We start from the raw sequence: 9,976 nt of genomic DNA, 5'->3' as shown, positions 1-9,976 counted from the left end.
ATCTATCTATCTATCTATCTATCTATCTATCTATCTATCTATCTATCTATCTATCTATATCTACCGACCTACATACCTACCTACCTACCTATCTATCTATCTACTTATCTATCTGTCTATCTATTGAGAGGAGGATGGTGGTTATAATTCTCTCATTTGGCAGTTGCTTCTCATTCACATTGATTGTCTGTAGGTTTTTGAATGTGGTTACCAAACCATAGAGCTTGTTTGATGAGTCCTTATCCTTATTATGTTTTCTGAACAAATGTATACAGGTGTCATAGGGAACAGTTTTTATTTCTTTGGCCCAGGCAGATGTGTTGAGCCTGGCATCAATGCACACATGTGCATGTCCTGTGTCCTTCATGGCAGATTTCTGGATTTGAGTGCCTGAGGGGCAGCCTTCTTGAAGCACACTCCATTGAAGCACTTCTGTAATCTTGTGATTATGTATGTTGGTGGTATAGTCTTGTGTCACCACCTTGTTGTTGGCAGAATGACTCTTTGTTTTCTCCCCACCCTTCTTTGCAGGAGCCATTCTTCCTGGCCTTAGTTGGAAAGTACATCCATGCTTTTTAATTGTTTGTGTTTGTTGATGGAATCTTTTGTAGCACAGACTGAGCTCAAACTGTGATATAGTAGAGGTTGGTCTTGAATTTCTGATTCTCCTGCTTCCATTGCCTGAGTGGTGGGATTATAGAAAGGCACCACCACGTCCAGCTTTCCTTTCTCTGCTGAAGCGAGATTAACAGTAGTACACACTTATGGGCTATGGAGGTGGCCCAGTGGAAAAAAAAATACTACCTGCTCGAGCATGAGGACCTGAGTTTAATTCCCAGCACCCATGTAATAGCTGAGTGGTGGCACATGTTTGTAACCCAGTGCTGCTAACAGTTGTACATAGTCTAGCAACATGATGCGTATGCTGTGCAGTGGTTCCTAAGTTACGTTCATCATGGTGTCTTTGTGTGAAGACTTTGATATGCAAGTGGTAGTTATACCGTACATTATTTTTAACTCACCTAAGATCTACACTTTGAAATGGTTCTCCAGGAGGACAGAACTTGTAAAACAATAGTTTGATCCCTGGATAGCAGGTAGCCCAGGTTCTGAATTGTGAGAAGAGGCAAGTAAGATAAGTCCTGTTGCCTGGCTGATAGCTCAGGAACTGTTTTCTCCTCTGATATCACAAGGTAGGGCCTGGCCAACACTCAAGAGCCTGGGTTAAAGAAGAATCTAGAGGCAGTGAAAATTTCAGTCTTGTTGAGAGTGAGAACAGTACAGGCAGCATAGATAGAGCCTTTTACAGCATAGGTATGGCTGATAGCACAGGTTTCACTTAGTGAAGAACTATGTGAAACCAAACTGTCTGCACCAAAAATTGTCAGGTGCAACCAATGCAGTGCTTAGAGACTTGGTCCATTTGATTCTTGAGCATTAGAAAGAAGGAATAGGAGTCAGGGATATTGTAGTCTAGCCTAAGCAACTACAGGAAAAGGTAAAATGTATTAAGCTGCAGGAAAAGGAACAAAAACTAGAAATGGTGAGATGGCCCAGTGAAGAGAGCTTTTTGCTCTTTCAGAGGACACATGTTCAGTTCCCAGCACCCACCTCAGGCAGCTTACAGCTGCCTTGTAAATCTAGCTATAAGCGATGCAAAACCCTTTTCTGTCCTCTGCGGGCCCTTCCAGACCCCATAAAGGCACATATGTGCATACATAAATAAAAAATAAATCACTGGGCATGGTGATGCATACCTTTTTTTCTTAGCTCCAGGAGAGAGAGGCTGTGGATCTCTCTAACTGTCCTCTTCAAGTATTCTGTTGCATCCACAGGGGCCTGGAGGACTGTTTACTTAGGTGTCAGTTTTTGTGTGAACTCATTTCTCATGTACAGCAGAGTGGATTTTGTTTTTAATTGAAAGCCTTAAGGTTTTCTGCTATTTAGTGGCCTAGTGTCTATTTTGCAAGTATGCTTTTTGCAGTTATTCTGACCTCCTAACCCCCAGCTGACAGTTGTATTTCTCTATTACAACAGGAAAGCTGGCTTCTACATGTTGGTAGCTTGAAGTTTCACTTCAGTTTCTAAAACTTAAAGGCTTCCATTTCTTTTAATTCATGAACTTAGCTGTCTCTACTATTTTATCTAATACTTCATCTATATGTATATGACATGGAGATATATATATATATATATATATATATATATGTGTGTGTGTGTGTGTATATTGGAGTTGGAGTTTGGAAGTAACATTAGTACAGTCTTGGCTGGTGTGGAGCTTACTGTGCTGACCAGGCTGGCCGTAGACTTGAAGTTCTCTTCTTGCTACAGCTCTCTGAGGACTAGAGTTGTACATGTGAGCCATCACCCCCCCACCAGAATCTGTTTTTTATAATAGAAGTGGTTAGTTCCAGACCTTCCCCTGAAGTGTATGTGCTGTTGTTTTGTAAAGACACACCGTCACAGAGGGTACAGTTCATCCTCGGCACTGAAGATGACGATGAGGAGCACATTCCCCATGACCTCTTCACAGAGATGGATGAGCTCTGCTACAGAGACGGAGAAGAGTATGAGTGGAAGGAGACCGCCAGGTAACACTGCTCTCTCTCAGTTTATAAAGGGAAATTATAAGATACAGTTGGTGATTCATTTATTTGTTTACTTATTTATTTATTGAAATAGGTTCTTATTTTATAATCCTGTTGGTCTGGAACTCAGGGTACAACCCAGGCTTGCAGCAATCCTTCTGCTTTTACCTACTTAGTGGTCCCTTTCCTTGTTAATGCCTGGAAATTTTCTTTTTTTCTTTGCTCTCAATTTGTTTCCTTGAGTGCTCTCATTTAATATGTTATAAAAGAGTTTGTAATGGTTGATTAAGTGTCTTTATACAAATTTGAAGTTAACATCTTATATAAGAGAAATACTGTTCTTTTGTTTTTGTTGGCTTATTTTTTAAATATAAATTTTTTTTTCATACAAAGAAACAAACTATGATGACCTATTTACATGTTGTTAAACTATGAGCTTACCATATGATGCAGAGGTTTAGATGGTTGCAGACAGTGTAAACCATTGGCCTAATTTGTGGAAATGCATTTTGAGGCAGTATTTTGTTTTGGTGGTGATTTTTTTTTTCTGTGTTTTTCTTTTTAAAAATCAAGTTAATGTTTATGGCATTAAAATAAGCAAATAAAATGTCAATTATTTTTAGTGTTTCTGTATTATTCATTTAGGTGGCTGAAATTTGAAGAGGATGTTGAAGATGGTGGTGACCGATGGAGTAAGCCCTATGTGGCAACTCTGTCTTTGCACAGTCTCTTTGAACTGAGGAGTTGTATCCTAAATGGAACAGTCATGCTGGATATGAGAGCAAGCACTCTCGATGAAATAGCAGGTTAACTGATTTTTTTGTTTTTACATTTACGATAATTAAATAAGAGGAAGTGTTATTTTAAGACACTCGTTTAACAGCTATATATTGAGGGTTTAGTCTTTCTAGTGGCACTGTAGGTTTGTCTTAGAGACTAACAGGTTAAATTAGAATGTGACCACTGCCATCAGCACATATGCAGTTTGCCCTCTGGGAGGTGAGAGGAAAGTCTTACTGGTGAAAGTCCGACAAGAACATTAACTCTACAGCTCTAGAATCAGTGTACCTGGGCAGAAGAAGCAGGTACTGTAAGAGAAGACAGTGTTTTATGGAGGAGCCTGAGCAAGAAGAGAGTTCCAGAGAAGAACAGGCAGTGTGACTGGGCACAGTCAGCTAGTTCCACAGGAAGGTGCGTGTTTCTTGAATAATTAAGTGTAGAAGGCTGAGAGTGTGCATAGTGCTCACGTATCATATATAAGGTCCTATTTTCATTTCTTCCCTTGCCCAAGAAAGGGACAGATTGTGGTAACCCTCAAATTACCGGGCTGAAACATTGATTTTATTTGGTGAGCATTTGGGCAGTTTTTGTGATTAAGTTGGCAAGAGAGTGATCTTGACATGTACCCTGGGAATATTATCCTGCATAACTCTGGAGTGGGATGGTAATGGAAGCAACCAGTCCAACTACTTCTTTGGAGTTGTTTGAGTTAGTAAAGCTGGCATTAAGTATGGCAGGAAACAAAGGAACAAAAATGAGAGACAGACTTGAAGGAGTATAAGGAAGGGGAACAGAAAGAGAGTTGTGATTGTTAAATGACTTTGGTCCACAGTTGCTCAATACCAAAATCAAATCTGATGTAAATGAGGATAATACTATGTAGTCACTGCAGATTGTTCTCACAGTGAAGCAATAAACCTAGTATTTTGGTTTGTTAAGAAAGCCCAAATTGTAATTTGTGGGCTATAAATAACTTGAATTTTCCGTGATTGTTACATTTGACTGGGTGCTGCAAATCTTTGAATTGTCAAGTCTCATTCATTCTGAATATGGACAGATTACATCTGATAGTTGTCACAAAATAGAACTTTTATTTTTAAAAAGAATATTGTTACTTATTCTTTGATAGTTTTATATCTGTAGTGTATCTTTATCATTTGTTATGCCAGATCTTCCCACTCACTGTTTCGTGGTCTCCTTAGCAAACCCCCCTCCCGTTTGCATGCATTCTCAGTTATTATGGCCTACCGAGTCCATTTGGTGCTGTCTGCATGGGTATGGCTGTGCTACCATCCCCCAGAATAGAATGTAGTGGTGTGGAGACTGGACTCAAGCACTCACTTGTGATGAGCTGTGATTATGCTAATGTTAAGAATTACCTGTTAGGTTTTTTTTTTTTTTTTCTGGTTTTCTTTTGGATTAGTTTTGTCATAGTTTTGAAGATTTGACTTAAAATGATCTCTCATAGGGCTGGGGATTTAATTCAGTGTTAGAGCACCTACCTAGCATGTATAAGGGTTCCATCCCAATCAGAAAGAAAAAAGCAACAACAAAGAAAGCCAAATCATCAGATTCTTCTTAGTGCGTTGTTAAAAAAAATTTATACAGGGAGGGGTTGGAGGGATGGTTCAGTGGTTAAGGGCGTTAGTTTTTCTTGCAAAGAATCTGGGCTTGATTTCAGTACTCTTGCGGCAGTCACAACTCTCTGTAACTCCAGTTCCAGGGATATGATGGCCTCTCCTGATTTCTGCAAGCTCCTGCAAGCATATAGGGCACATACATATACTCGGTAACAGACACATATATATAAAATAAATATATATTTAAAACTTTGTACATACTTTTGTGCATTGAAAATAGTGCCCTGGTTGAGCGTGGTGGCACATGCCTATAATTCCAGCACTCAGGGAGGCAGAGGCAGGTGGATCTCTGTGAGTTTGAGGCCAGCCTGGTCTGCAAAGCAGGTCTAGGACAGCCAAGGCTACAGAGAAAAGCCCTGTCTCAAAAAATCCAACAAAACAAAACAAAAAAAGAAAGAAAAAGAAAATAGTGCCTAGAGGGGCCCTGCCATTAGTCCTTTACTCTCCCACGCTCCCACCCCTTTATTTCTTGGCGGAATTTGCCATGCCACAGATTCTGTCTACGTCATTGGTTTTGCACCTCTGACAGAGTAAGAGCTACCACTTTTTTACAGCCCTGTTCCTAGCACAACACAGAACTTCGGAGGAAATCTTTTGAATCCCATGCCATTGAATATTTAGCTAAATAGAATTTACTACTTCTCCTTCATTTATTAACTAGAATTTACCACATGGGAAAGCAGCTCTTTAAAATACACTACATAGTGAAATAAGGTCTTGCTAATTATTCTTTTTTGATGGATGGCTAATGTTTATATTTACCTTTATTCATATGTTATCATAGTGTTTATGTAGTGAAAATAACTCTAATTTTTTTTTTTCATTGAATAGATATGGTGTTAGACAACATGATAGCCTCTGGCCAGTTAGATGACTCCATAAGGGAGAATGTGAGAGAAGCTCTCCTGAAAAGACATCACCATCAAAATGAGAAAAGATTCACGAGTCGGATTCCCCTGGTTCGATCATTTGCAGATATAGGCAAGAAACATTCTGACCCTCACTTGCTTGAAAGGAATGGTGAGATAAGTTGTGGTGTCCAGTTTTTGCTCATATTTCTCTAATGGCATTCCCAGTGTTACAGTTAATATGTGTTGCAAGAAAGGTGGGATTTCCACACTATTACCATTTTTCTTTATCCAGGATTATCTTTTCTAACAGTGTTCCTTTTTGTTTGTTTGTTTGTGTTTCTTTGACACGGTGTCATTAACACAGGCTGTCTTGAAACACTGTGTAACTTATGCTGAACTTGAACATGGATTTTTTTTTTTTCTTAGCCTCCCTTGTGCTAGAACTACAGGCCTGCACAAATAAGACCAGTGTGATATAGTAAGCAATTGGATGAAGAAAAAGCATTCACTGTTACTAGAATGTCATAAATTTTCCTTAAGTAATCTATAAATACAATCACTATCCCTTACCCAGAATCACATCTGCTTTTTTGTTTTAAGTTTTTGTGTAAATTATTTTAGAGGCATAAATTATGACCTGTAATTTAAATGTTTTTAATTTTAAATGCTGAATTTGAACCTTATGCCTACATTAGGTTTTTTTTTCCTGATGATTTTTTTTCCTTCTAAATGTCCTAAAAGTACTAAACATAAACAAGTGTTTTGGGAGCTAGTTTCAGACATTTTTATACTTTGGAAGGTTTTCAAGATAGGGCTATCTTACATGGATGGTAGACAAGTTGGTGTCTTTCAGTCTATTGAGAATGGCTCAAACCTAGGTGGCCAGACTCAGTTCTGCTCTTCCTTTCTGAGGATGGTGGCAGTTTATGCAGGACTTGGAGAACCCGTGTTTTTGCTTTTTAAATTTTACTTTTATATTATGCTGTACGTATTTTGCCCGCATATATGTATGTGTGCCTGGTGCCTGAGGCGATCAGAAGAGGACATTGCGTACCTTGGAACTGGAGTTAAGAATGGTTGTGAGTCAGCATGTGGGCGCCAGAAGCAAACCCAGTTCCTCTGGAAGAGCAACAAGTCTCCTAACTGCTGAACCATTGACTTGAAATAGCCAGTTAGCTGTCAGTTTCTTAGAACAAATGCACATTTACCTTTCTAGAGTAGGAACACACCAGCATGTTTCTCACGTGGCTCTTAAAACAGAACTAAGACAACAAAACGTAGAAATCCCAGAGGCAGAGGCTTATGAGGGTCCTTACTCCTCTAACTGCTGTCATTACAGGACGTCTAGGACTGCAGGTTGTGACAAATGGGATCTGGGACACAGTAGCTTTCTGCTCTTTTCTTCCCTGAATGGCTGTTAAGTGGTTGTCTAAGTCATTAGCCATATGTATAAGGCCTTAAGAAGTTGACAGCAGCCATTGTTTGTAGCTTAGTATAAAATATTTAACTTGATCATTAAGGGGTCTTTAATCTGCTTAAATTATGATTTGGAACATTTAAGGGACTTAAGTTTAATTTACAAACAAATTGTACATGGCATAGTTCCTGCTTTCATTTTTCCTTTATTGTATATTCTCCACTGCAGTGACGTGATTTATTTACTTGAAGGACTCTATTATAAAGTTTTATTAACTATATGTAGTATTTTCTTTTTTCTCTCTATAGTTTAATTTCTTTTCATCATACAATGGCTACTTTCTTTTGAATGCAATGTTTTAATTTTGTTGCGTTATAATTAATAAATTATAATTAATAAACTTTTCTGCATGTAGCTCTTAAGAACTGAATGGTAGTTTATGTATTAACACTTGTCTCTATTAATATATTTTAGTTACCATACAAATAATGGGTTTATTACACTCTTTATATTTGACTCTCCTGATTATGTAGCTTTGATTACGCAGGCTACAAAAGATTTTTACATTTCTTATACAACTACTATTTAATTTTAAAAATCTTCAGGAGAAAGTGCTTCACTTTTAAGCCACATTTACTAGTAGTACCAGGTGTTTTAAGTATAACTGTTCCTATGCTTTTGAAATGTTCTAGATTTACTTTCTTATTGCTCTTGGTAAATGCTTTGTTTTTAGCTAGCTAATTCATCAATTGTGTATACAGTTGATTAACTGGATGTATTATGGCAGAAGTAAGATGCGCCTTGGAATACTGATTTAAAATTTGATGTTACAGTTCTCTGTCTCTCTTTCTCTCTCCTTTATTTTTGAGACAGGGTTTCACTGTGTAATTCTGTAATTCTTGAAACTTGCTTTGTAGACCAGCCTAGCCTTGAACTAAGAGATTAATCATACCTGGCTATGATTCTCTTTTATAATTATAATTTCTATAATTTGTCTTGCATTTTTAAACTTTACTTAAAAGTACTGAACAGCCCCTGGTACAAACATTTTTAAGTTAACAGTTTTAAGTTAATCAGTAGGTAATACTAATGTAGAATCTTTCAAGACGTAACTATCTATATATGTTGGTACCATTTAGGAGAACTATTTTTTAAAATACACATTCAGTCAGGGAACTGATTGCAGTTTAAGAACTTTTTAGTGCCATTATAGCAAGTATGACTGACCTGCTAACCCTCACAGGAATTTGAGCTTGTAATTTGTGGTTTGAGTTTTGTGCTCTCTATTGCTTAATGCAATGAACATCACTTTTTACTTACTTGTTTTATCTCAGGGGAAGGCCTGTCTGCCTCCCGCCATTCTTTGCGAACAGGTCTGTCTGCCTCAAACCTTTCCTTGAGAGGAGAATCGCCTTTATCTCTTCTTCTCAGTCATCTTCTTCCTTCTTCAAGAGCTGGAACCCCTGCAGGCTCGAGGTGTACCACCCCAGTATCTACCCCCCAGAGCAGTCCTCCTTCCAGCCCTGGCCTAAGTCGCCTGGCCTCCAGAAGTTCCCAACAGAGTCAGCCTCAGGCCCCAGAACTACTGGTGTCACCTGACAGGGATGATATTCCCAGAGTAGTAATTCATCCGCCTGAGGAAGACATAGAAGCACTCAAAGGCCAAGAGCAGAAGAATGAGGAAAATACTGACTTCACTCCAGGCAACTGTCCAGAGTCCTCCATGTGTGGCGCTTTCTGCCTCTGGGTCACTTGCGCTGAGAATGCCTGTCAGCACATAGCTTGAGCAGCATATGTAGATACGCTTATGGTTTGACTTCTGCATGTTTTTGTTCTTTACATTGTATTACAGAAAAAAGAATAAAGCAATTAAAACTTAGATTATAAAAACACTGCAAAGAAGGCTATACATAAGCTCTTAAATATTTTTTTCCCTACTGAGATTTTAGAATTCATGCTATTTGGGTGTTTAGGAAACAATTTTTGCTGTGACTCTAAGAAGTGTGGCTTTTCTTATGCACTTTACTTGTTAGGTAGAGGAACACATAATTGCAATGAGGTGACGTACCTTTCATGAGTTTGATGCTTTTCTTCAAAGAACATAGTACATCTTAGCTTTCCTAATATGATAGGATGCCATGTTCTTTTCTCCATTTTCTGTCTGAGAAGATTGAAATTCTGTTAGAATTACGTGGAGTCTTTATTTAAGAGGAGTGCTGTGTTTTGGAATACACTTCAGTTGTTTTTATTTATGACAGGATGTGTTAGTCCAAGTTTACCTGGATGGTTTTCAGAGATAGAGGATACTATACTATGCTCATGTTGTGCTTATGTTTAGGATAAGATATATTTTTTTATAAGTAAATTATAAAATTTGTTATAGTGCTGCAGAGATCACTATGGTTAAGACCTTGTACTGCTCTTGCAGAGTACTTGAGTTTGATTTTTTGCCCCCTTGTCAGGTTGCTCACTGTGTTTGGAGATCTGATGCCCTCTGCTGCCATCTTCAGACCACTTATATGCACATGTGCATACACACACACACACACACACACACACACACACACACACACACTTAAAAAGGAAGTAAGAATTTTAACCAAACCTTCTAAGGCAATAAAGGTTCTTACTAATTGAGAATTGAGGTACACGTTTTCTTTCTTTCTTTCTTTCTTTCTTTCTTTCTTTCTTTCTTTCTTT

General features: G+C 38.2%; 1 protein-coding gene across 1 annotated transcript; it reads left to right on the top strand.

The window, feature by feature from the left end:
- Positions 1-2,452: 2,452 nt before the first annotated feature.
- LOC129679308 (sodium bicarbonate cotransporter 3-like) lies at positions 2,453-9,062 on the top strand (the record flags this gene model as incomplete). The annotated part of the gene is made up of 4 exons (XM_055610332.1): positions 2,453-2,591; positions 3,234-3,394; positions 5,840-6,028; positions 8,611-9,062. Coding segments are annotated over 4 exons (941 nt in total), but the record flags the coding sequence as incomplete, so codon positions are not given.
- Between the last annotated feature and the right edge of the window lie 914 nt (positions 9,063-9,976).

The sequence above is a fragment of the Psammomys obesus genome, unplaced genomic scaffold (genome assembly GCF_907164565.1).
Source record: "Psammomys obesus unplaced genomic scaffold, mPsaObe1.curated_primary_1811, whole genome shotgun sequence".
NCBI lineage: Eukaryota > Metazoa > Chordata > Mammalia > Rodentia > Muridae > Psammomys > Psammomys obesus.
The sequence above is the reverse complement of the archived record's forward strand: the minus strand, read 5'-3'. Positions and strand labels throughout refer to the sequence as shown.